Source organism: Octopus sinensis, linkage group LG28 (genome assembly GCF_006345805.1).
Source record: "Octopus sinensis linkage group LG28, ASM634580v1, whole genome shotgun sequence".
Lineage (NCBI taxonomy): Eukaryota > Metazoa > Mollusca > Cephalopoda > Octopoda > Octopodidae > Octopus > Octopus sinensis.
In genome coordinates this window covers 611,843-639,747 of record NC_043024.1, presented here as the reverse complement: position 1 = coordinate 639,747, position 27,905 = coordinate 611,843, and the positions used below count along the sequence as shown (strand labels likewise).

The 27,905-nt window shown below is 38.7% G+C and overlaps 2 protein-coding genes and 1 long non-coding RNA gene across 4 annotated transcripts in view; 1 reads left to right on the top strand and 2 right to left on the bottom strand.

Moving 5' to 3' along the window:
* LOC118768359 overlaps window positions 1–4,603 on the top strand; it is a 15,534-nt gene extending 10,931 nt beyond the window's left edge. Inside the window, exon 3 of the long non-coding RNA XR_005004181.1 lies at window positions 4,212–4,603. This is a non-coding gene — a long non-coding RNA (uncharacterized LOC118768359). The remainder of the gene's footprint in view (window positions 1–4,211) is intronic.
* The window catches only part of LOC115225911 (protein O-mannosyl-transferase TMTC3), a 355,782-nt gene that overhangs the window by 113,248 nt on the left and 214,629 nt on the right, over window positions 1–27,905 (bottom strand). The gene's annotated exons all lie outside the window — the stretch shown is intronic.
* Window positions 9,269–27,905, bottom strand: part of LOC115225909 (glycylpeptide N-tetradecanoyltransferase 2) — a 57,902-nt gene continuing 39,265 nt past the window's right edge. For both annotated transcript variants that reach the window (XM_036514670.1, XM_036514671.1), the window contains exons 7-13: window positions 25,959–26,129; window positions 19,255–19,363; window positions 16,900–16,971; window positions 15,497–15,595; window positions 11,682–11,846; window positions 10,378–10,515; window positions 9,269–9,981 (exon numbers count right to left, since the gene is read on the bottom strand). In XM_036514670.1, coding sequence (XP_036370563.1) covers window positions 9,961–9,981; window positions 10,378–10,515; window positions 11,682–11,846; window positions 15,497–15,595; window positions 16,900–16,971; window positions 19,255–19,363; window positions 25,959–26,129 — 775 coding nt within the window. In that variant the 3' untranslated portion in view covers window positions 9,269–9,960. The remainder of the gene's footprint in view (window positions 9,982–10,377; window positions 10,516–11,681; window positions 11,847–15,496; window positions 15,596–16,899; window positions 16,972–19,254; window positions 19,364–25,958; window positions 26,130–27,905) is intronic.

The following is a 27,905-nucleotide window of genomic DNA, read 5'->3' as shown; positions in this document are numbered from 1 at the left end:
AGCCTTGTGAGTGGGTTTCGTTGACGGAAACTGAAAGGAGCCTGTTGTGTGTGTGTGTGTGTGTATATATATATATATATAACTGATTCAAAAACATGAAGAAAACGACGTGAGGACTGTGGTACATGCAAAGTATTAAAAGATGCTCAGGGAAGGAAAGAAAGGATATTTTATGTTTTGAGCAAAGCTCTCCTACAGGAACAGGACAGAGAGAAAAGTCCAAGAGAAAAACAAGAGGAAGGAAAAAAAAATTGCAAACAATCTCCATGTAGTTACATTTTGAAATGACCGCGCGTCTGTCACCTACTATTGCTTGACAACCGATGTTGGTGTGTTTACATTCCTGTAACTTAGCAGTTGGGCAAAAAAGAAACTGATAGAATAAGTACTAGGCTTACAAAGGAATAAGCCCTGGGGTTGATTTCTACAACTAAAAACCCATTAAGGTTGTGCTCCAGCATGGCTGCAGTCAGACGACTGAAACAAGAATAAAAGAGCACCTTGCCACCACAACCTAGCATACAACCGAGGACAACAGATGTTAAATGATGATGATGAGAGCTCAACTCAGCCCAGAAATTTCAACTTAAGAACAGACACTCTGTAAAGCTAAGATGAACTCAAATGTGCCACGGTCCGATCATGGCTTAACTGGCCGAAACTTCAAAGTCATTATCAATACTATCCATTGTTAAAGAATAATAAACCTGTACTCTACCAACTGTATTGAGTAATCCTTCAGTGACTAAAATGTGTTGGCAGAAGGGCACTCAGGAGTCATGATTTGGATGCAGCCCAGTTCCCTTTCAGTGTAAGAAGGGCTGAGACACTTTCCTGAAGGGAGTTTCTGAAGACTTTCAGCTGCTCTGCTCTCTCTTGAGTTTCTTACCACAATCGATTGATAGATACCAGTCAGTAAATAAAGTATGTTCTAAATGAAATTTCAAACAGTTCCATTTTATGTAGTGGAGTAGTGTGAAGGCTGGTAGCTTAGTGATTAGGGTATTCAGCTCATAATCGTAAAGTTGAAAGTTTAATTCCTGGCAAGGCATTGTCTCCTTGAGCAAGACACTTTATTTTACATTGCTCCAGTCCACCCAGCTGGCAAAAATGTGTTATACCTGTATTTCAAAGGGTCGGTCTTGTCACATTCTGTGTCACGCTGAATCTCCCTGAGAACTACATGAAGGGTACATGTGTCTGTGGAGTGCTCAGCCACTTCCACATTAATTTCAGGAGCAGGCTGTTCTGGTGATTGGACCAACTGGAACCTTTGTCCTCATAACCAATGGAGTACAAATGAGTGTAGTAGGTCTTCGGTTATGGCATATAACTAGTCATAAAGTTATCATTAGTTTCATACCTACTATTGCACTTGGAAATCTAAGCAACTCATTACATCATGTAACAAAATTTAAATCTTTTTTTCATCTTTGGACAGTGTTATTTCCTATTGGCTTCGATCTAGAAATCAGAGGAAATGTTTACTTATTGCCTTCAAACTTTGCTTTTCTAACCTGGACATCAACGTTTTGAAACTGACTTATTTTCCATTACATTTCCGCGCTGAGTTGCTGAAGCAGAAATATCATTATAGCAAATATTCTGCTCAATACTGCAGATCTGCTTGTCAATTGCTTGAGCATGTCCCTTAGTGGCTGACATTATGCGCATCTCTTACCATGAGCAGGCATAGAGGGGGAGCATCATAGCCATGTGTTGAGAGGGATTCTTTGGGGTTTGAATAAATGTAACGAAAGCAAAATTTGAAGGAAATATTAACTGTTTTTCCTATTTTCTAGGGGTAATAGTTGCTACATAAGGACAAAAATCATGTTACAGTGTTATCTCCATATTATTTGCAGAATATGAAGTGGTATTAAAAAGTTCCAAGATTAGTTCTGCAGCATACCAATAGATGGCAGCACTCAGTTGTGTGCACAGTGAGAGCGAGCAGCAACCGTCATGAGGCAGAGTGACATCTCTGTTTACTTCGCAAGTTGTGAAATTTGTGTTTTTGTAGTCTGCGATTATGTCATGCACAAGAACAGAGCCAAGGTGAAATTTTGTGTTAAACTTGGGAAGTCTGCTAGAGGCATTGAGCATGCTTCAGTAAGCTTATGGTGATGAGGCAATGTTTTGAGTGGGATGGGTGCTTCAAAAGCAGAACATCTCCGGAAGACCTACCACAAGCATCACTCCTGGAAATGTGGTATTGCACAATAAGAATTCACCCCCCAGGGCCAGACCATCAGTCGTGAGTTCTACTGCAACATTTTGAAGCATTTAGCAAAAGTGACAGGATCTGTGATGACAATGCACCCTGTCACCAAGCTCTCCTCACCCAGGAGTTTCTTACCAAAAACATGCTGTCACTTCCGCACCCACCCTATTCACTAGATTTAGCACCTGCGGGCTTCTGTCTCTTCTCCAAGATGGAAAAGCAACTCAAAGGTCACAGTTTTAACACTGTTGCTGCACACAGTGATAATTTCAAAGGAGATGATGTAATAACTTAAGTAAAGGAGTTATTTTTTATTAACCATAACTAGTCTGGGAACTCTTTTGATACCACCTTGATTTCAAAATGGAGACTATCACACTTCTAACCAAATCTACTTCTTTGGATGCACAAAAAAAAAAAAAAAAAAAAGCAAAAAGTCCAACTTTTGAAGTACCACTTACATAACCTCTATGACTGGACTGACTTTCCATAAGACTCACAAGCATACAGTCAGAAGCAGTTTTATCCTGAAGCTGGATTACATCTTACAAAATAGATCAAGAAAATCCATTGCATTTTCTGTTTTCTGAAATCTATTTTTCAAAATATTAAAAAAAAAAAAAAAAATTAATTCCGTTGTTATTGAAGATTTTCATTTATTTTTGTTAAATAAAAAAAACTTTCCTTTTTATTCAAAAGGTTATTTATCAATATATATTTTATAAAGGTGTAATTGTCATGTGATTCAAGAGATTTTTCTGCTGAATTTAGAAAAACAGAAGTTTTATAGAATTAGGATTCTTCTATGTGGCTCAGTTAATTATTGTATTTTCATAGGATTGTAATTTTGTAAGCATTAGTTAAATAAAATCACATTCAGACCCTTTTGTTTTTGACATTAAGTGATTTAAAAATATTTGTAGACTTTACGGGTGCTAGTATTGGCAAAATACTAGCATTGAAAAACAGTTCAATAGTTTAACACCCCACCCCTAATACACACACACAAAAAAGAAAATTGATGGCAAGTGTTCAAATCTTGACACATCATTAGTTTTGTATCCCCTAAATTCCAAGAGATCTGGGTTTTTCTAGGTTTGTTCTTTGTTGTATTTGCATTGATTGATAGGTATCCAATTAATTAATTGGTTTCTACCAAAGGTGCAGTGCCTCAAATACATACATTTATATCTAAAAGAGTGTTGCTGTTTGCTTGAAGCATTGTAATACTGAAGAAGGTAAAAAGGGAGAGAATAGAAAACTTCTGACAATGTGGAAAGTTTAATAAAACCTTTATATGTCAGGTACAAAGAACCATCTTCAGAAGAAAAGAAGTCTGAGAAAAGTCCAGTTATACCAATATAACTATACTTTCCTCTGACCGTTCTTTTCTTCTGAAAATGGGCCTTTGCGCTTGAAATACAAAGGTTTTTATTAAACTTTCTGCATTGTCATCAGCTTTCTATTTTCTCTCTACACATTTTTATAAACAATCTTAGAAGCGCTGAGTGAGTTGGCATCTTGCAGAAAACATAGGATGGCTGTGAAAACGACTGAGAAGACTGGCAAAATGCCATCAGGAGCCAGAAAAGCTGACAACAGAGAATCGAGAGGTCCAGGGTTCAGGATGATCTGTCCCCACTTAAATGTGGATGTTCTGTTAGAACAAACAAGAACATTTAAGTGGGGACAGATATTACATGTCAGCATTAATACTGCTCGTCACTAATAATGTACAGGGTTTGATTCTCTGTAGCTGCCTTCTGTCAACCCGTCTCCAAAGGGGATTCATTCAATCTCCTTGTTTTCACAGCTATTCTACATTCAAGATTTACTTTATTTTCTGTAAAAATTTTGTTTGTTTTTTTATTGGAAGAGGGAAAGCATCAATAGTTATATTCAACCTCAGTATATAACTGGTACTTTATTTCATCACCTCTGGAAACATGAGAAGATGAAACGGGTGCAATTGGAATCAGAATCATAGCAACAGATGATCTCTCATTTCTTTCAATCAACTACTCTAATTAATCTTGTTAATTAGTAATTTGTTTGGAAGAATCAGCACAAAACTAAATATTTGGGTTGCTTTTTATTTTTAGTTTGTTGTTTTCTTTTACTTGTCGCATGTATTACATGGGATACACAGGGCATATTTCTCTGGGGTCTGTGCATCATACAGGATACACATTCCCAATGTTTTTCAACCACCAAAAGTAAGTTGGGACTTATGAAAGGAAAGCTTTACATTATTCAGAACATATGAAAATGCTTTGGACAGATTAAAGGTTGCAGGACCTCATCCACATTGGAACTCCCTTCCAATATATTTCCATATTCTGTGGAAGATGACCAGCACACACCTCTCCCTCTCATTCTCCCGGTTTTACTTCTTCCGGCAGAAATTTCGTAAACACACAATGTAAAATGTAAAAATGAGTAAATGCTGTCAGGAATTTGGTCCAATGTGTGCCACCAGCATTCTTGCCAACTCACTGCTTCCCAATCGTTATCGTTAATACTAACTAATATTAGTATTTAACTCGTTAGCGTTCAAACCGGTCATATCTGGCCCAAATATTCTGTTTCGTCATCAAACTGACAGATTAGGCCTCAAAAGTAAACAAACAACTCATCGAAATCTCAAAGCTGAGAGAATCCATGATTAATTGAAAACAATGTGAATAAATAAGCATCAGTTTTGACAGAAGAATCCGAATGCTGAAGGGTTAATTAAGCAAATGCACTAATGAAACGGATAACGAACTAAAAATGGTGGGAAAGAAATGAATCCAAGTTCAAATGCCTGAAACAGTTACCAGCAATGGTTGAGGAGACTGACCCCTCTGCTTTATAAACTGGTCTTCACAGTCTGATACACAACACTGCACTGACCAGACTATTGGAGGGATCGCTGGTCACAATGTGCTTCTTTTCATTGTTGTAGTTTTTGAATGATGTCACTCTGCTGGTTAGGTGAACAGGCCTGTATATTATCTTTTATTTGTTTCAGTCATTTGAATGAGGCCATGCTGGGGCACCATCTTGAAGGATTTTTGCTGAACAAATCAACCCGGGGACCTATTTTTTCACGCCTAAGACTTACTCTATCAGTCTCTTTTACTGAACTACTAAGTTATGAGGACATAAACACAGATATATATGACAGGCTTCTTTCAGTTTCCCCTCAACTAAATCTACTCATAAGGTTTCGATTGGTCTGAGGCTATAGTAGAAGACACTAACTACCACACAGTAGAAGTGAACCTGGAACCATGTGGTTGGGAAGCAAGCTTCTTACCACATAGCCATGCCTGCACCTATATATATATATATATATATATATATATATATACACACAAACACACATCACTGTATTAACCAGACTATTGGATGTTATGGAACATTGTTGGTCACAAAGCGCTTGCTGCTTCCTTACAGTGTTGTAGCTTTTGAAAGATGCCACCATATCAGTTAGGTGGGCAGGCCAACCTTTCCCCTGAATGGAATGCCAGTCCTTTGTGGGGTTACCCATTTGCAGCTGGGTGAATTGGGCCAACATGAAGTCATTTGCTCAAGAACACAACTATGAAACCATGATATTGCTACCAGAGTGCACCACCCTAATCACTAGGGCACAAGCCTTCTCATACCCCCCCCCCACCACCACCACACACAGAGGATTGTTAATATAAAGAGGAGAAATACAACTCTAAACATTAAGTGAAATGCCTATTATTATTATTAATTACAGCCAAGAAGAATCCTCAGTGTTGAAAAAGAGAGAGTTGAGCAAATATAACTCACCAAGCAGTTTGATTAAGTTTGCACAGAACTGCCAGATCTTGGAGTCACTGATGTAAATTCATAATAAACCAAGGGCCGAGAGGAAGATGAGGAAGAAACTCAGAAGCCAATTAATTCCAAAGACTATGTTCTTCAATAATGCAACAAGATTCATTAGTAGTCATAGCAACAGTAGAAAATACCAGAAGAAAAAAAAAAAACAAACACACAACCACTAAACAGTTTCAAAAACTTTTTCTTCATTCTGTATATTTTATTATTATCATTTTTTTTCTTTTTATTCCATTCTTTCAGATGGTGGTAGTGGTTTTCATCCACTTTTGCTGTTATTCCCAACTTTTAAAAACTAACATCACTGAAACCCTTCCCCTCAAAATGACTGTTGCTTCGTTCATTCAAGAAATTGCATTTAATTAATTAACCCTTGCCCGCCCACCCTAATTTTCTTTTTATTCACCTACCCATCCAATCAAACCATCCAAAAACTTCAGGGGTTCTGTTAAAATGAACTCCCACCCAAATTAAATAATAATGGTTTCAAATTTTGGGGGAAGGGATAAGTTGATTACGTCGACCCCCAGTACTCAACTGGTACTTATTTTATTGACCCTGGAAGGATGAAGGTAAAGTCAACTATGGCGGTATTTGAACCCAGAACATAATGCCATTAAGCACTTTGCTCTGCATGTTAACAATTCTGCCAGCTCCACGCCTTAAATAATAATAATAATCCTTTCTACTGAAGACACAAGGTCTGAAAATTGGAGGGAGGGGACTAGTTGATTATATCAACCCCAGTGTTTCACTGGTACTTAATTTATTGACCCCGAAAGGATGAAAGGCAAAGTCGACCTCAGCAGAATTTGAACTCAGAATGGAAGGATGAAATGCTACTTTGCATATCCTGCTAACAATTCTGCCAGCTCGCCATCTTACTAATAATAACAACAATAATAATAATTTCTAACTTGGCAATTGGTACAATGTCAATAGATTTGTAAAGAAATGAAGGGAGTTGATTAAATTGCTCCCAGTGAGAGATGAAGGGCAAATCAATGCCAGCACCATGACCACGACCTTCTCTACTGAATTCCAACCAAGATCATAAGAGATCTAAAGCAACTCGTAATAGGCCTTTATTGCTTTTGGCTAACCAATCCATCGTAAATTTAGTCAAGTACAGTTGATTGTTTGGTTTGTTTTTTTTTAAATCAATCTCTCAGCAATTATTTTTAACAGAGGCACAAAGGCCACCACAGATTGTCCTTACCATTAATAGTTGACTGATAACTTATTTTTCATCAACTTCATAAAGATAAAAGGCAGTCAACATTTGAATGTTGAACGTAATTAGGAAAAATAAAAAAAAGAAGAAAACAGGGCTACACAATCAAAGTACATTTTTGTCTGCTGCTCTGACAAATTTGTCAAAAACAGCCCAAATAATAATAACAATAACAATAATATTAATAATGATGATGGATTTAAATTTTGACACAAAGCCAGCAATATTGGGGGAGGGGTAAGTTGATTATATTAACCAAAGTGCTCAACTGGTACTTATTTTATCAAGGATGAAAGGTAAAGTTGACCTCGGCGGAATTTGAACTCAGAATGTGAAGACAGGCAAATTTTACCCAACATGCTAACAATTCTGCCAGCTTGCTGTCTCAACAACAACAATAATAATGATGATGATGATGACTTTCCTACAATAGGCACAAGGGTTAGGAGTTACATAGACCCCAGTACATGACTGGTACTTATTTTTTTATCAACCTTGAAAGGATGAAAAGACCAAGTGGACCTTGGCAGAATCTGGTTACAAGTCAGGAGAAATGGAGCAAAGCAGTTTTCCTGATGCTCTACCGATTCTGCCAGCATGCCACCAAAACCCTTTGCCATTCAGATTGCTCTGTCCAACGTAATGCCTGTTTATTCACATTGTTTTGAAGTGGTTATGGATTATCTTGTGGCTTTGAGATTTCCACAATGCAATTGGTTATTTTCAGGACATTGTAGGGTAGGTGAGAGAGGCTGTATCTGGCTGTGATACTGTAGAGTATTTTGGCTGGTTATTGCCGGTTTAAGAACTAAAGGGTTCATAATAATAATAATAATAATAATAATACTTTCTTATATAGGCACAGGGCCAGAAATTTGAGGAAGGAGTTAAATTATATCAATTCCAGGCCTGGACCTTGGTGGGATTTGAAACAAGGAATTAATGTATCACAATAAATACCACAAGGCATTTTGGCTGATGATCTGCTTCTGCCAGATATTAATAATAAATGTATGTTTATCAACTAGCTTTTAAACTATGTCTTAGATGAATTCTTTAAGAGTTTCTAACACTTTAGGCCACCAAACAGAGATCAGAAAGATCTGGTGGGGAACACATGGATGGACATAGTCAATACATCCTTCCCCAATTCCACAGACGTCTGGCATCAGCTGAAATCAGACTCTAGAGAGGTGGATAGAACTAACAAAAAAATTAGCACAAACCATTCTTGCTCAATGTTCTACAGTTTCTGCCAAATCCACTGCTTGTAATAATAAATAAATAAACAACAACAATGGGAAATTCGACTCTGGCAGGAATTGAACCGTGAACAGAGAGGAAGCAGAAAAAGAAAGAAAACCACTCGGTATCATACACATTACTGTTTCAGCCCAAACATCACCATTATAAAAATTATAATAATAATAATAATCCTTTCTACTATAGGCACAAGGCCTGAAATTTTGCGGGAGAGGGGGATAGTCTATTACATCGACCCCAGTACTCAACTGGTACTTAGTTTATCGACCCCAAAAGAATAAACTCAGAACCTAAAGACGGACAAAATGTCACTAGAGGCATCTTGTCTGGTGTGCTCAGGATTCTGCCAGCTCACCACTTCAATAATAATAATAATAATAATAATTCTCTCTACTATAAGTACAAGGCCTGAAATAATGATGATAATAATAAAGAAATGATAATAATCCTTTTTACTACAGACACAAAGCCTGAAGTATTTGGAGAAAGAGTAAGTTGATTATACATTGATCCCAGTGCACAACTGGTACTTAATTCCTTGACCCCCATCCCCACCAAAAGGATGACAGCAAAGTCAACCTTGGCAGAATTTGAAATGATAATAATAATCCTTTCTACTAAAGGCACAGGGCTTGATATTTGAGGGAAGGGGACTAGTTGATAATATCGACCCCGATGGCAAAGTCGGCCTTGGTGGAATTTGAACTCAGAATGTAAGGATGGACAAAATACCGCAAAGCATTTTGCCTGGTATGCTAACGATTCTACCAGCTTGCCATCTTAACTAATCAAAATAGTAATAATTTTTATAATAAGAGGCGCAAAGAACCCAAATTTGGGGGGGAAAAGATGTGGGGCGTTACAGTTGATTAATTTAACACCAGTATTTAACTGGTACTTTAGAAGTTAGCGACTTTTGGTAGGAAGAAAAGTGAACTTGGCTTCAGTCGGATTTGAACTCAGAACACAAAGAGATGTAACTGAAACATTCTGTTCCCTCTACCAATTTGGCCAACCCACCACCTTCATGATGATAATAATAATAATAATAATAATAATAATAATAATTGATTAATTATAATGTTGGTAGACCCCATGAGTAGGGGATGGGGAGGGGTGAGAGAAGCAAGCAAGCCACAGCAGAGCAGCAGTTTCAGTCCAGTGAATGAATGATTGTTTGGTTGGTTGGTTTGTTGTTGTTGTTATTGTTGGTGGGGTGGTGGTGGTGGTGGTGGTAGAATTGGTTAGAGGGGAGGAATTGAAGAGCTGCAAACAACTCAACCAGCTCAGTGAATCACCATCACCATCATCATTTTCTTCTTCTTCTTCAGTGCAAATAGACAAATGGTTTTAAGTGACTTTATATATACATACACAGTTCTCATTGGAGGACCAAACCAACCTGGATGGGAGGAGAAAAGAAGAAATATTAAGATGTGAAACGAGAGAGAGTATAAAGAAAAAGAGATAAAGGTAGGTAAGAGTGTAGAGAGAGGGGGAGATAAGAAGAGAAAGGAGAGGGGAAGAAGGAGAAAGGGAGAGGAAGAAAGGGAAAGAAGGAAAGGAGAGAGAGAGGAAGAGAGACAGACATGGAAGAAGTGGAAAGAGACTGAAAGTTAGGTGGGGGGGAGAGGGAGAGAGAGAGAAGGAAGTAAAAAAGAAAGATAAGCAATATTTTAAAATAGTTAACACGGAAGTAGATAATATCATAAAATGTGACATTATGTACACAGTTAATGATCTTCAATCGGAATTCATGTAAACAGTTGGAGAGAGACAAAGATGCAGCAAATTTCACCTGATGGGCCTCCATTGGAGTACATTTCCAGTTGTACAGGTAATATTGTAGATTGCCATCACCAATGCCAAACTTTAATTTCTCTAAGAATTCTCGGTTGTTCATCAGGTCCAAAGCATTGAAAACATCAAATCCCATCTGTAACAAAAGACAAATTATATACACTGTGTATGCATATATGATTTGTGTGTGTAAATGTGTGTGTACGTGTGCAAAAAGAGAACTCTGACGAATCAACTAATTAATTCAGAGGTTTTCAACATGGACGGCACCACCCCCAAGGGGACATTGGGCATGTTGAAGGGAGCATTAGGCTTGAGGTAGATAGACAGACGTGGATACTCCTTCTCTCCCTCTTACCCACCTGTCTATCTGTCTGACTATCTATCACCCTATCGACCTACTTATATTTCTACCTACCCATCTCCATTGTCATGGAAACTCACCCAAAAAACAAATACAACATTCTCTTCTAAACAAAACCCCCCAAAAAACATCTGCTTTATATAAATCAAGCTGTTTGTACATTCACAAAATTGCATTTGAGAAGTTCTAGAAAGGAACGTAAACACTAATAATAATGAAGAAATAAAAGGATTTTCCCCCAAAAATTCTGATGCCTTTTATTCTCTCTATATATATATATATATAAAGAGGTGGACTGAAATCTTTATATTTCATTTACTCTGTGTGTGTATATATATATATATGTGCATGTGTGTGTGTGTGGAGGTGCATGCCTCACAATCATGAGGTAGTGAGTTCAATTCCTGGACCAGGTTGTTTGTTGTGTTCTTGAGCAAGACACTTTATTTCATGTTCAACTGTAGAAATGAGTTGCGACGTCAATGATGCCAACCCGTATCGGCCCCTTTGCCTTTCCCTTGCATAACATTGATGGCATGGAGAAGGGAGGCTGGTATGCTTGGGCAACTGCTGGTCTTCTATAAACAACCTCACCCAAACTTGTGCCTCAGAGGGGAACTTTCTAGGTGTAATCCCATGGTCATTCGTGACTGGATGGGGTCTTTGCCCTTACCCTTTATACACATATGTGGTGGTATCATTAGAAACTGTTACTTAAGGGAGAAAGAGAGAGAGAGAATGTGTATGTGTACTATTTAAGGGGAAAACAATTGTTTCTAGTTTTTTTTAGTTGGTTTAATGTTGAGGGATCTTATATCAAAGAGTAAAGGGCAGACATATATTTCCATACAATTGTTTTTTATTCTTTTTCGTCTTCTCATTTGTATAAGATATGGGTCATTACATTCGACACCATCATCACTTGGCAAAATACTTACATTTTTCGCTACAACAAGGGCGTCTTGCATAAGGTCGAGCCAGGGCGTCTGAGTGCTGACATTGTAGAAGGAATAAGCTGCTTTGAGGGTTTTGTGGACTGGATGATGCATCACGGTGGAGGGTAGAGTGTAGAAACTGACAAAGTCAGTAATTTTACCATCATTCTGGAAGAAGACGAGGAGTCACATTAATAAGGATAAGATCGTTATTTAAATTACCAATCATATCAAGTGGCCAGCATAGGAATAAAAACCATATAGGTATTATTAGTAGAATTAGAATTAAGTGTACCTAAGAGATACCACCATGCTAGAGATAGCAGTCAAAACTTGACTCTAAAACCACTTCATGTATTCATACAGCACAAGGTGAAAAGACAAACAGACAAGTTTTGACTGCTATCTCTAGGATGGTGGTATCTCTTAGATACCCTTAATTATAATAAAATATATATATATGTTGTGGATTTACTCGTTTCGCCTTAGCACACTTACTGTGCTACAAACAGTTCATTTGCCATCATTAGCAATTTCAGTCACTGTTTTGCCATTGTTGCATTTCGCTTTGGAATTGTTGCAATGTTTTCTTTGTTCATTTATAAACTTATCTCAGCACAATTTCATTATTCATCCTATGTATGTATATAACAAATTAATAAATAAAACATATGCATATATACATACATACATATATGTACGTACCTACCTCTACATGCATATATGGGTACAGGACACTAAAAAAACGTCGAACACAATGAGAAACATAAACATAAACACAAAACCAAGGAAATGGACATTTTTCTTAAACAACGAAAAAATAGAGTACAGGACATACAACACAAGGAAAATTCCCCTTCTTCAGTCACCTCTGTTTCATCTACTCCGCATTTCATATATAAACCTCGCTAAGATAAGTATTTATTTATATTTAAGATCTTTAAATTGTAAATTTTAATATTTTATAAGTCTTTGGTGTAATAATATTTTCCTTATGTAAATATCGTTGTTTATGTAATGATCTAATTATCGTAATTTTCTATATTATTAGATATTAAATTTAAGTAAGATACTACTTAGCGATAGATTTGTTGTTTGATAGCAAGTATACAAGGTGTCTAAAGTTAGGCTTTTGTATATACATGTATTAATAGTATTAATTGTAGTTTTAAATTTCTTATAATTAAAATTTGATAAACTTTGATATGTTTCGACTAAAGATTGGTCCAGGCCATGTCTAACTTAATAGCATAACTTAGTTATTGTATTTTTAAATTGATATTCGCTAATTATATTTATAGTATTTATAGTATTTATTCGATACTATATAACTACGAATTGATTATTTCTATAAGTATTTTACATAAGATTTCCGAAAGTTCGTTTAAGTTTGTTTGTTTGTATTTTTGAAATTAGCTATTTCATCTTTAAATATGAAAAATTAATTTATTAGGTTTTTATTATACATGCATATATATTTATTTATAGAGATTATTTTAGATTTTAATTATAATATTTATATACATTTATATATTTTCATTGATAATTTATATATAATAGTCATTTTTTCTTTAAAAATATTTATGTAATTAGATATAGACTATTAGCGATATTAGATTATTGGTGGGTTTCCTACCTTATAAATTAAAATTAATATTTAACATTATAATCGATTTTGATATAATCATAATTGTTAAGTTTTAAGTTTCTAGTTTGATAATAGAGTTTATTATAAGTAAAATTATTATATTATTTATATCTTTAAAATATTTTTAAAATATTTCTGATTATTTTTAAAATATTTCAATTAACCTGAAGATTGACTGTAACCATAACTCGAATTATTAATTGAATTTAAATTATTGTTATTCGAATTGGTACAGCCATGAAACGATCGTAGTGTTTTACTCTTTATCTTTTATTAAACTTTTAATACTTTTGATATAAAAATATATATATATATATATATATATAAAAATAAATAAATAAATAAATAAATTAATAAATAAATAAAATAATATATAAATATAAAAATGTACATACATAAATATATATATTTGTATGTATATATATATATATATATATATATATATATATATATATATATAAAATTTATAAGTTTAGATTATTTAAATAATTTTTTATTTTTAACTTTTATATTTTTAAATTAATTTTATGTATTGGCTTATGTTTTTCACTGTTTGATTTGCCTAATAGTGGTTTTATCTCTAATTTAATATAATATATATATATATATAACATATATATAACATATATATAACATATATCACACACACACACACACATATATATATATGAGGTGGTATCAAAGAGTTCCTGGACTAGTTATATTTAATCAATAAAAAATAAAACTAACTGAAAGTTAGGTGGGGGGGAGAGGGAGAGAGAGAGAAGGAAGTAAAAAAGAAAGATAAGCAATATTTTCCAGCTTGGAAATCGTTTTCCATAAACAGGTCGAGGGCCTTCTGTAATTCGCCCTTCATCTCATCAACGGTGTTAACATGGTGATCTTTGAGCTGCATTTTCATCTTGGAGAAGAGATGGAAGTCACAGGTGCTAAATCTGGCAAATAAGGTGGGTGCAGAAGTAATACCATGTTTTTGGCAAGAAACTCACAAAGGAGGAGAGCATGGTGACAGGGTGCATTGTTGTCATGACGATTGCCTGCACAGACCCATACAACACACCAATGATGTCGATTGTCCTCCAAATATCCTCATGCACAAGCTGATAAAGTTTCTCCCCATTTCTGGGAGTGACACTCATAGCAGGCCTTTCCGATTGCTCATCGTCTTCCAGGGATGTTCTTCTGCTTTTGAAGTGCTCGTGCCACTCAGAACATTGCATACAACCCATTGCCTCATCGTTGTAAGCTTGCCAAAGCATGCTCAATGTCTCTGTAGCAGACTTCCCAAGTTTAACACAAAATTCCACGTTGGCTCTTTGTCCCAACTTCCTGTCCATTACAGAATCAGACTACAACAGCATACATACGATCACAAAAACACAAATTTCACAACTTGTGAAGTAAGCATAGCGATGTCACCCGATACACTGCCTCAAGGTGGTCACTGCTAGCTCTCACTGTGCAAGCGACCATGTGCTGCCATCTGTGGACACACTACAGGACTAGTCCAGGAACTTTTCTGATACCACCTTGTACAGACAACACATAAAACTGAAGAAATCAAATTCAGATTATTCTGCCAAATGTAATGCTTATTTATTCACATCATTTTGAAATTAATCCTGCATCATCTCATAGCTTTGCTATTGGACGGATGTGACTATTTAGTTTTAGAATGACATTGTAGGGAAGGTGCGTGAAGCCAGATATGGCTGATCTGAACCTAAGTCAGAATATTTGGGCTGGATATACCCAGTTTAACCCTTTTATCATTCAGATTACTCTCTCAAATGTAATCTTTATCTATTCACATTATTTTGAATTAACCATGCATTATCTCAAAGCTTTGAGATTTCAATGATGTCATTGTTTATATTTAGAATGACATTGTAGGGTAGGTGTGAGAGGCCAAATCTGGCCAGTTTAACCCTTTAGCATTCACATTAGTCTGTCAAATGTAATGTTTATTTATTCACATTGTTTTGAATTAATCATGCATTATCCAGTGGCTTCAAGATTTCAATAATGTGATTGATTTTTAGAACGACATTGTAGGGTAGGTGTGAGAGGTCAGATCTGGCTGGTTTGAACATAAAACATATAGAATATTTGGGTTGGATACAGCTGCTGCTGCTGGTCGAAATGCTAAAGAGTTTTCGACTTAACTCACCTCAACGACATAGCTGTCTACTATTCCAGGACGTGGCAGAAACCAGTGTCTAAACTCCTTTTCACTGAATATAGGTGCTAGGTCGAATTTATGGAGATACTGCAATGAGATAAGGAACAGAATGAATGGCTGGGCAATGTGTGAGTGTGTAGAGTGAGCAGAGTTATTGTGGTGGGAGGGAATGAAAGAGAAAGGGTCAATGTTTTGTGCAGAAAGGGAGAGAGGGAATGAAGTAGAGAGAGAGAGATAGGAGAAAGGACAAGGAAAACAGAGAAAGGGTGAGAAAGAGTGGAGAAAACAGAGAAAGAGTAAGAAACAAAGGCCTAGCTCTCTGTCAATTATGACAAGGGTTCCAGTTGATTTGATTAATGAAACAGCCTGCTTGTGAGATTAATGTGGCTGAATACCCACAGACACTTATACCCCTAACGTAGTTCTGAGGGAGATTCGTTTTCACACGGAAAAATGACAAGGATGCCCTTTGAATCACAGGTACAGCTTATTTTTGCCAGCTGCACAGACTGGGGAAGTGTGAAATAAAGTGTCATGCTCAAGGACACCACTTGTTGTCAGGAATTGAACTCATGACCTTACAATCCTGAGCCAAATACCCACAGGTTTTCAGAAAGAAAGAGAAAGAATGAGACAGAGAATGCATCGACAGTTTGTGTGTCGAGGGAAGGAAGGAGAGTAGGTTTGTGTTAAACTGGGGGTTTATACAATCCCAATATTGAAAAAATACAATAGCTGGCTACGAGGGTCCACTTGAATAAAATAGGAACCATAGGGGTCCTAAGGTAGAAAGATGGTTGAAAACCACTGATTCAATCCATCAATCAATCAAGTTTATCCAAGTCCTTCTCTCACCATTCACAACCTGACCAAGGACATTTTTTTCTCCCGGTCTGCTTCAAGTCTTCCTCATTGATAAAGAAAGTGCAGAGGACAAATGTTTCCATGGAGATGGGAAAAGGGGTGCAGCCGACATTTGTCAACTTGAGAAACACTGTCCTGTTTGATGTGAGAGAGCCTCTAGGTCAGTGCTTCTCAAATGGGCTCCACAAAAGATGCTGTTGTTAAAATTTACATGCAATAAATCAGTTGAACTTTTACAACACAAAATATTTTTAACAAATTTTTAATACAATTCCTAACAATATTTAATCATAAAAAATATAATGGAAGTTTTTAGACATAAAATAGCTACTGGGGTCTTCCATTTGAGTCAAATAGGAATCAAAAGGGCCTGTAGGTAGAAAATGGTGGAGAACCACTGTGTTAACCAGTCGGATATATATTTTTTTATTATAAAGATACTGTAATGGTAAGAGAGAAAATACTTTGGTCAATGGTGTGTACATATCAACGAGTACAGATAGACAGAGTCAGAGATATTAACAAACCTTCAATACAAGCTGATAGGCATTTTCCACATCCTCTATTCTTAAATCTCGGAAACCTGGAGTTTTAGTTTGCTGGAAAAGACAGAATACATATTTTAATTCTTCGGTTGTTATTTTTTAAGGAATTTTAAGGAATCACAATAGAACATTTACTGAAGGGAGACAAGGTCTCAATATGAAAAGTAGAAGTTAATTTATTATAAAATTAGCTTTGACCAAGAGCTTTGCTTATATTATTCAAGAAGACTGCGTCAATAAAATCATGAACTTCGTTAAAGATAATCATACACACACAGAGTGGAGGTGAATGGCTTAGTGGTTAAAGTGTTGGACTCCTGATTGAGAGATTGTAATTTTGATTCCTGGGCTGGGTGATATTTCACATTGCTCCAATCTACTCATCATCATCATTATTATTATTTAATATCCATTGTCCATGGGTTAGATGGTTTGAACAGAGCTGGCAAGCTGGAGAGCTGCACCAGACTCCAGTCTGATTTCAGCTGGTTAAAATGACTAACCCTAAGACAGACTGGCATATTGTCCAGGGAGGAATTAGGGTTGGGGTTAGGGAAACTATGAAATTGGCCTTGTGCTCCTTAGAGAGTGTTGTGGACTGATCCCACTGTCATATAACTACATACACAGATGCACACACACATACACATATATATATATAAAGACAGGTAATGTATACAGGTACACACACACACACACATATATGAAAGACAGGTATAGATATACACAGACACACACTGCAGATTTATAGGTGCAAGCATGGCTATGTGGTTTAAAAATTTGCTCTGCAGTCACAGAGCTTGGAGTTCAATATCACTGTGTAACATCATGGAAAAGTACATGATGGAAACTGAAAGTAGCGTGTTATATATCAGGGTATATTTGGGTATCCACCAGACTATTGCTGGTCACAATGCACTTTGCATTGTTTTAGCTTTCAAATGACACCATCCCACTGTCCAGGCAAGAAGGCCAATATTCTAGGAAAGCACTGACCAGTTTGAAGAGAAAACAGGTTGAATGTTTTGGGCCAGATATATCTTTTGTCTTTTGCTTGTTTCTGCCATTAGGCAGTGGCCATACTGGGGTACCACCTTGAAGAATTTTTAGTCAAATGTATCAACCCCAAAGTCTGACACTTATTCTATCAGTCTGGTTTGCTGAACCACTAAGTTATGAGGATGTAAACACATCAGTACTGGTTGTCAAGTGGTGGTGGGGTGACAAACACACACACACAAAAGGCATCTTTCCATTTCTGTCTACCATATCTATTCCCAAAGCTTTGGTTGGCCTGAGGCTATAGAAGAAGACACTTGCCCAAGGTGCTACGCAGTGGGACTGAACCAGGAGCCATATGATTGGGAAGCAAGCTTCTTACCATACAGCTGGTTTAAATGCTAAAGAGTTAAGTCACAGGTTTGTCAATTTCTATCTCAGCCAGTGGTTCTCAACCATTTTATGCCTATGGACCCCCCTTTGGTTCCTATTTTACTCTACTGGACACCCCTGTTATATAAAAGTTTCTATTATAGTTTTATAGGCACATGTGTGACCATGTGTTAAGGGGCTTGCTTCCCAACCACATGGTTCTGGATTTAGTTCCACAGCATGGCAACTGGGCAAGTGTCTCCTACTATAGCCTTGGGCCAATCAAAGCCTTGTGAGTGGATTTGGTAGATGAAAACTGAAAGAAACCCATTGTATATATATATATATGTGTGTGTGTGTGTGTATACGTGTGTGTATATGTGTGTCCTCATCACCGCTTGACAACCAGTATTGGTGTCTTTAAGTCCCCATAACCAAGCAGTTCAGCAAAAGAGACAATAGAATAAGTACCAGGCTTACAAAATAAGTCCTGAGATTGATTAGTTTGACTAAAACCCTTCAAGGTGGTGCTCCAGCATGGCTGCAGTCAAATGACGGAAACAAGAAAAAGAATAAAAAAATAATTTAAAATCTTTCAAAATTGTATAAGAAAAAGTGTTAAAATATTTTGCATTTTGTAGAAGTATAACAAATCTATTTTGCTCATAAACTTTGGGATCTTATATGGACCCCCAAGGGTCATTTGGACTCTGGTTGAGAACCACTGATCTAAGTCTTCAGATGTTGCTGTTTTTTACTCTTTCAAAAAGAGGGTTCCTTCAGCGAATTAGTCTAGGAAATGTCACCCAAGAGAATGGACTCAAGTCAAGAGAGAAGCAGCAATATTAGGGTTAGGGTTAGCTTTCTAGACTCATCTATTCCCAATTAAGGGTACAGCTCATACAATATTTCCAAATATAGCATTTAACAGGTTAAACAAGAAGTTTGGTTGGTAAAAACACTCACGTCAGGTAGTTTATAAAACTTTAGAGTCCTTTGCATTGTCATATTGCGCCCCAGGTGAGAGAATCGTACTTCAATGAGTTTCCGAGGATTTAAAGAACGATGCCAATACCTATAGAAACAGAAAACAACAACAATAATAATGGTTTTAAATTTTGGCATAAAGCCAGCAGGTTGGTGAGGAGGGAGGTGAGTTGATTACATCAGTCCCAGGGCTTAACTGGGAATTTGTTTATCAACTCTAAAAGGATGAAAGACAAAGTCAACAATGGCAGAATTTGAACTCAAGACTGTCAAGACGGACAAAATGCAGCTAACCATTCTGCCCAGCGTGCTAACCATTCTGCCAGCTCGTTTTGCTAAAGGCACAAGAGCCTGAGATTTGAGAGGAGGGGCCTAGTCAATTATATCGCCCCCCCCCCCACTGTTTCACTGGTATTTCATTTATCGCCCCAAAAGGATAATAATAAGTATGATTTCAAATGTTGGCACAAGACCAGCAAATTCAAGGGAGCGGGGGGGGGGGTGATTCCATCGACCCCCAGTACTCAACTGGTACTTATTTTATCAACTCTGAAAGGATGAAAAGCAAAGTCAACCTTGGTGGAATTTGAACTCAGAGCATGAAGACAGACGAAATGCCGCTAAGCCTTTTGCCTGCTAATGATTCTGCCAGCTGGCCACCTTAACAATAATAATAATGAATAATTTCTCACTTTGGAACAAAACTACAGATTAAGAGATGGAGGAGTTCGTGGTAAACAATTATATCAACTTTCTCAATTAATTTTGTTTTTTAATTATGAAAGAGAAAGAGTCAATGTTTTGTGCAGAAAGCAAGAGAGGGAATGAAGTAGAGAGAGAGAGAAAGAGGGAGACAGGAGAAAGAACAAGGAAAATAAAATAACCATCCCATTATTAAACTGGGGTCTGGAACAAATAAGCATTTAGACAATTTTAAAACAGCCTGTTTGTCATAGAACCTGAGTGGTCTCAAGGGAAAGCAAATGCAATGATAAGGATTTCTGTGTTAGTGTTGTTATTCATGATGGAGGACATATTTACTTCTGACCAAGCTGATCTCCAAACAGATTAGAGAACTAGATTAGATCCACCAGAATTATAAAGGTTAACCACCAACCAAAATAAGTCAAAGTATACACCAAGAAATAAGAGTTAAGTAGGCATAGCTAACCCCCAGCTTATGAGTTCAATTCCACTTAGAATATCATCATCATCATCATCGTTTAACATCCGTTTTCCATGCTAGCACAGGTTGGACGGTTCGACCGGGGTCTGGGAAGCCAGGAGGCTACACCAGGCTCCAGTCTGATCTGGCAGTGTTTCTACGGCTGGATGCCCTTCCTAACACCAACCATTCCGTGAGTGTAGTGGGTGCTTTTTACGTGCCACCGGCACAGAAGCCAGTCAACGCAGCGCTGGCATCGTTCGAATGGTGCTTTTTACGTGCCTCCGGCACAGGGATCACAGCTACAATTTCCATTTGATATTTATTTTGAAGGTCAGTTGTTGAGAACAGTGTCATAAGCAAACGAGTATGTTACAAGTCATATGAAGGGTAAACTTAATTATATACTTCTGTGGGTTAATACCAGGTAATGCTACACAGGTGCAATAAATATGATTTCATTCTGATTGTCTCTTTCTCCTCTTCCCCTCCTGAGATAGCCAGGGTCTCCTGTATACAGTAAGACAACTACTTCAGTCCCTCTATTATAGTCTAACCTCTCTCCTGGTTCTCGATTCCCTTCCCTCTCTTAGGGGAAGCTACTAAGTAACCCCACTCGTGCCATGTAAAAAGCCACCTCTGTTGGTGCTACTCGAAAAGCACCTGCACTGGTTCCATGTAAAAAGGACCTGTGCTAGCACCCAGTACACACTGTAAAGCGGTTGTCCTTAGGAATAGTATCCATCTGTAGAAACCATGTCAATACAGACATATGGAGCCTGGTGTAGCTCTCCCGCTTGCCAGCTCCTGTTAAACCATCCAACCCATGCCAGCATGGAAAACAGACACTGACTGATGATGAATGAATACAAATTTCTAAATTAAACAATGTTAAATTACAATTAAATAAAATAAATTCTCATTTGCATATCTGCAATAAATACATTTTATCGCTAATACTAATTACAGTTAATTTAATATTAACTGAAATTCCAACCTGAAAAAATGTTCCCAAACAAAAGACAATCCAAGGGAAATAATCCATTGTTCAGAATTCTCTCCGTTCGTGAGGGTGGGACATTTATGGAGAAGGATAGAGCTACTGCCAAGTCTTTCTCATTTGATTTAAGCAGATTTCCCCAAGCTAGCATGGGTTAGATCAATAGCTTCCAACCAGGATCCATATAAGGTTTTCTTAAAATTTATGTGTGATAAGTTTCTACAGAACACAAAATATTTTTTCACTTTTTTTCGTACAATTCCTAATATTTAAACATAAAAATAAAATAGGAACTTTTAGACATCAAATAGCTATGAGCCTTCCCTTCATGAGTGAAATAGGAATCAAAGGGGTCCATAGGCAAAAAATGGTCGAGAAACACTGAGTTAGATGGATGCATTGTTTCAAACCCAGATGGTCTTTTTGTAATTAACCTTCACCTGTTTTCCAAGTAAAGAAGCTTTCATTCTACTTCAAAAGTGCAGAGCCACTGAAGAATTTGTTGACAGGGAAATATCAGCAAATGTCATGGTTCAAAGCTCAGCAATTTTTCAAGCAAAATAAAGCATATAAACATCCACATGTATCATCATCATCATCATCATCATCGTTTAACGTCCGTTCTCCATGCTAGCATGGGTTGGACGGTTCGACCGGGGATCTGGGAAGCCAGAAGGCTGCACCAGGCTCCAGTCTTATCTGGCAATGTTTCTACAGCTGGATGCCCTTCCTAACGCCAACCACTCCGTGAGTGTAGTGGGTGCTTTTTACGTGCCACCTGCACAGGTGCCAGGCGAGGCTGGCAACAGCCACGGTCGGATTGGTGTATTTTATGTGCCACCGGCATGGAAGCCAGTCGAGGCGGTGCTGGCATCGGCCACGAGTCGGATAGTGCTTTTTACGTACCACCAGACCAGGGATCCTGGCTGGTTCAATTCGATTTCGATTTCGCTTGCCCCAACATGTCTTCGCAAGCAAAGGGGGTTGGCATGGGTGCCTGTCGTACGGTCGGATTAGTGTATTTTACGTATATATATATATATATATATCATTGTCATTTAATGTCCACTTTCCATGTTGGTATGGCTTAGACTGTTTGACAGGATCCAGTGAGCTGCAAAGGCATGTCAGGATCCAGTGTCAGCTTTGGTATGGTTTCTAAAGGTGGATGCTCTTCCTACGGCCAAACACTTTACAGAGTGTATTGAGTGCTTCTTTCATGCCACTAACATTTGTGAGATCACCAAGTAAGTTGCAAGACAAAAGCACAGGAAAAGGAAAAAGCTCCCACTACAAAGTAGCAATAGGCTAAAGTAAGACAGAAGGACCAGCACAGGTGTCTTGCTATGGAAAAGATACATAGCTAATCCGTTTATATATATATATATATGAGAGAGAGAGAGAGAGAGATTGGGGGGGATGAGAGCAGCTGAGGAGGAGGAGGTAAAAAGAAGGTAGTGACAGAGTGCCAGGGCAAATTCTCAAAGTACAATAAGTGAACATAAGAGAGGATATGGAGAATCTGATAGGAGAGGAGGAGGAGGAGAGACTGAATGCTTTCACAGTGTGGGCAAAGAGTAACAGATCGGGGTGGGGTGGAGGTGGAAGTAGTGAATGATGAAGCAGAGTGGAGGTGTGGTTGAAGGAAATATGAAGAGGTGTGAAGCGAGAGATGCTTTGGCTCTCAGGTGATTACAGTGGCTGAGTAGTACCATAGATAGGCGAAGTATATCCAATGTTACACCACTACATTTAGTGGCTATTTTAAGCAATACGTTCACAGGGTGGACGGCTGCTGACAAAGGAGTAACAACTGAAATAGGGTATATACACCCATTTCTCATCTTCAATCTCATTGTTGTTTACATTGTTGTTTACATTACTGCTACAAAGGTAAAGGTGATGCCCTAGATACAAATAATTACAGAGGTATCAAGCTGTTGGATCAAGTAATGAAGGTTACGGAGAGGGTCATAGCCCAACTAATTAGAGAGAGAGTTAGTTTAGATGAGATGCAGTTTGGGTTCGTGCCAGGGAAAAGTACCACTGATGCTATATTCCTGGTAAGGCAGCTGCAGGAGAAATACCTAGCCAAAGATAAGGCCCTGTACCTGGCTTTCGTTGACATGGAGAAAGCTTTTGATAGGGTCCCCCGATCCCTTATCTGGTGGTCAATGAGGAAACTAGGGATAGATGAATGGCTGGTGAGGACTGTGCAAGCCATGTACAGAGATGCCGTAAGTAAGGTTAGGGTTAGCAACATGTACACAGAAGAATTCAAAGTAGAGGTTGGGGTCCACCAGGGTTCAGTACTCAGCCCCCTCCTATTTATCATAGTACTCCAGGCAATTACGGAGGAATTCAAGACAGGCTGTCCCTGGGAGCTCCTCTACGCTGACGACCTTGCTCTTATTGCTGAGTCACTATCAGAACTGGAGGAGAAGTTCCAGGTGTGGAAGGAGGGTTTAGAATCAAGGGGCCTTAGAGTCAACCTAGCTAAAACCAAAGTACTAATAAGTAGAAAGGTAGACAATCCACAAATATCTTCAGGAAGATGGCCCTGCTTGATCTGTAGAAAAGGTGTAGGTAGAAACTCTATAAGATGTACCCAGTGTAAGCTATGGACACATAAGAGGTGCAGCAATGTCAAAGGTAGGCTAACTGGGAAGATAGTTTTTGTATGTGGCAGATGCTCGGGAGCATTAACCTCCGAAAATCTGCAGAAAACAACTTCCATCACTTTCCAGGGGGAAAAACTAGAAGTAGTTGATAGCTTCCGTTATCTAGGTGACCAAGTCAGTAGTGGGGGTGGGTGCGCTGAAAGTGTAACTGCTAGAATAAGAATAGCCTGGGCAAAGTTTAGGGAGCTCTTACCTCTGCTGGTGACTAAAGGCCTCTCGCTCAGAGTAAAAGGCAGACTGTATGATGCGTGTGTACGAACAGCCATGCTACATGGCAGCGAAACATGGGCCGTGACTGCTGAGGACATGCGTAAGCTCGTGAGGAATGAAGCCAGTATGCTCCGATGGATGTGTAATGTCAGTGTACATACTCGACAGAGCGTTAGCGCCTTGAGAGAAATGTTGTACCTAAGAAGCATCAGTTGTGGTGTGCAAGAGAGACGATTGCGCTGGTATGGTCATGTGGCGAGAATGGATGAAGATAGGTGTGTGAGAAAGTGCCAATCCCTAGCAGTTGAGGGAACCCGTGGAAGAGGTAGACCCAGGAAAACCTGGGACGAGGTGGTGAAGCACGACCTTCGAACTTTAGGCCTCACTGAGGAAATGACCAGGGACCGAGACCTTTGGAAATATTCTGTACGTGAGAAGACCAGGCAGGACAAGTGAGCCCAGCCCACTTATGAATGCCTTTCCTCCCTTGGACACAAAGACCGGTTGAGGCAAGCGAAGTCGATATAGAACCTCATCCGACGACAGACACCCATGCCAACCCCCCATGCTTGCGAAGACATGTTGGGGCAAGCGAAATCGAAATCGAAACCGAATTGAACCAGCCAGGATCCCTGGCCTGGTGGTACGTAAAAAGCACTATCCGACTCGTGGCCGTGGCACGTAAAATACTCCAATGCGAACGTACGACAGGCACCCATGCCAACCCCCTTTGCTTGTGAAGACATGTTGGGGCAAGCGAAATCGAAATCGAATTGAACCAGCCAGGATCCCTGGTCTGGTGGTACGTAAAAAGCACTATCCGACTCGTGGCCGTGGCACGTAAAATACTCCAATGCGACCGTACGACAGGCACCCATGCCAACCCCCTTTGCTTGTGAAGACATGTTGGGGCAAGCGAAATCGAAATCGAATTGAACCAGCTAGGATCCCTGGTCTGGTGGTACGTAAAAAGCACTATCCGACTCGTGGCCGATGCCAGCACCGCCTCGACTGGCTTCCGTGCCGGTGGCACATAAAATACACCAATCTGACCGTGGCCGTTGCCAGCCCCGCCTGGCACCTGTGCAGGTGGCACGTAAAAAGCACCCACTACACTCACGGAGTGGTTGGCGTTAGGAAGGGCATCCAGCTGTAGAAACATTGCCAGATTAGACTGGAGCCTGGTGCAGCCTTCTGGCTTCCCAGAACCCCGGTCGAACCGTCCAACCCATGCTAGCATGGAGAACGGACGTTAAACGACGATGATGATGATGATGATTAAGCGGATTCAGATGCGAAACATTGTAAAAGATCAGTGTTGGCTATAATTTCTATAGAAAATCTGTAGTGATAATCTTAATATAGGGGAGTGATAGGTGCTGGTGACTAAGAATTAGGGAGGCAAAGGCTTGACTGGAGAGAGAGATAGAAAGAGAAAGAAAAAAAGATGGAGCAGGCTTTGTACATGGCCCAGGATATTGTAGAAAATACTTGCCCAAGGTCCTTGTCTTAATCTCACCACCCTGTATGTATTGGTCATCCAATATTGTTTTTAGCCAGTGTATCTAGGACTACAATGTTCAATGTTGTGTGAGAGAGAAAAGACAGGAAAATGTAAAGGGCTTACCTGCTACAAGCTATGGGTTTGGGTAAAACAACACCAGCAGTGTAAACAGCTTGGAACAAATCACGTTGATGGACTCGTCTCGTTATCTCCCGAATTAAAACAGGAGCCACCCGTTTTGATCTAAGTTTCTTATGTACACACAAAAAATTGATTTCTACCATATCTTTAAATCTGAAACAAAGTATAATAATAATAATAATAATAACAACAACAACAACAACCATCCTTTAACGTCCATTTTCCATGCTAGCATGGGTTGGACGGTTTGACTGGGGTCTGGGGAATAAGGAGGCTGCACCAGGCTCCAGTCTGATCTGGCAGTGTTTCTACAGCTGGATGCCCTTTCTAATGCCAACCACTCCATGAGTGTAGTGGGTGCTTTTTATGTGCCACTGGCACAGGTGCCAGAGGAAGCTGGCAACGGTCACGATCAGTTGGTGCTTTTTACATGCCACCAGCACAGAAGCCAGTCAAGACAGCACTGGCACTGGTCACGTTCAGACGGTGCTTTTTACGTGCCACCGGCAAAGGTATCACAACTACAATTTCCATTTGATTTTCATTTTGATGTACTTGACTCAATAGGTCTCCTCAAGCACAGCAGGTCGCCCTACGATCCAAGGTACTTTTGAATGGACTGGGGCTGGTTATGCGAAACTGGTATAGGATACAGCCATGAACTCACTTTATTTGCCAGGTCAATAATAATAATAATCCTTTCTGCTATAGGCACAAGGCCTGAAATTTTGGGGAAAGGACTAGTTGATTATATCGACCCCCCAGTGTTTCACTGGTACTTAATCTTAATTTATCAACCCCGAAAGGATGAAAGGCAAAGTTGACCTTGGCAGAATTTGAACTCAGAACACGACAGATGAAATACCGCCAAGCATTTTGCCAGGTATGCTAATGATTCTGCCAGCTCACCACCTTAATAATAATAACAGTTTCAAATTTTGACTGAAAGCCAGCAATTTCAAGGGATGTAGTAAGTCAATTACATCAACCCCAGTACTCAACTGGTACTTATTTTATCAACTGCAAAAGGATGAAAGGCAAAGCTGACTCCAGTTGCATTTGAACTCAGAACATAAAGACATGAAATTGCCTTTAAGCATTTTACCTGGTGTGTTAACAATTCTGCCAGCTCACCTCCTTATTAATAATAAGAGTTTCAAATTTTGATTCAAGGCCCCCAGTTTTTAGGGGAAGAGGCTAGTTGACAGCTCTATATACAATACCAAAGAATAGCTCTGGTAGGTACAACCCAAATTTTACATAAGACATATTCAAAAGCTCAACTCAGAGTGTCTACTCTCAGCTCACGTCAAACAACATATTCTATACAATCATCACCTGACATGAGAAAACGATGTAATTCACACAGCACAAACAGCAGCCAACAAAATAAAATGTTGTGCATGGCTTTGTGGGTAGGCATTGGATTAAGGATCATAAGACTCCTGGACCAGGTGATGTGTTCTTCAGCAAAACACTTCCTTTCATGTTGCTCCAGTTCAATCAGCAGGTAAAAACGAGTCATCCTGCGACAGGGAGAAATATATATGCCAGAGAAACTGGGGGATCAACCCTATGCTTCTTATGGACTAATCATGTAGTTGGCAGTGTGGAGGTACATAGCTTAGTGGTTAGGGTGTTGGATTCATAATTGTAAGATTGTGGTTTCAATTCTTGGACTGGGCGATGCATTGTGTTCTTGAGCAAAACACTTCCTTTCATCTTGCTCCAATCCACCCAGCTGGCAAAAAGGAGTCATCCTGTGACAGACCAGCATCCCATCCAAGGAGGAATCTATACTCCAAAGAAACACCAGGAAACTGGGCCTATGCTCCTGACAGAGTAAGGTGTACTAATCATTGTGTATGTGTGTGTGTAGGTGCATTGCTTAATGGTTAAGGTGTTGAAGTCATGATTGTAAGATTGTGG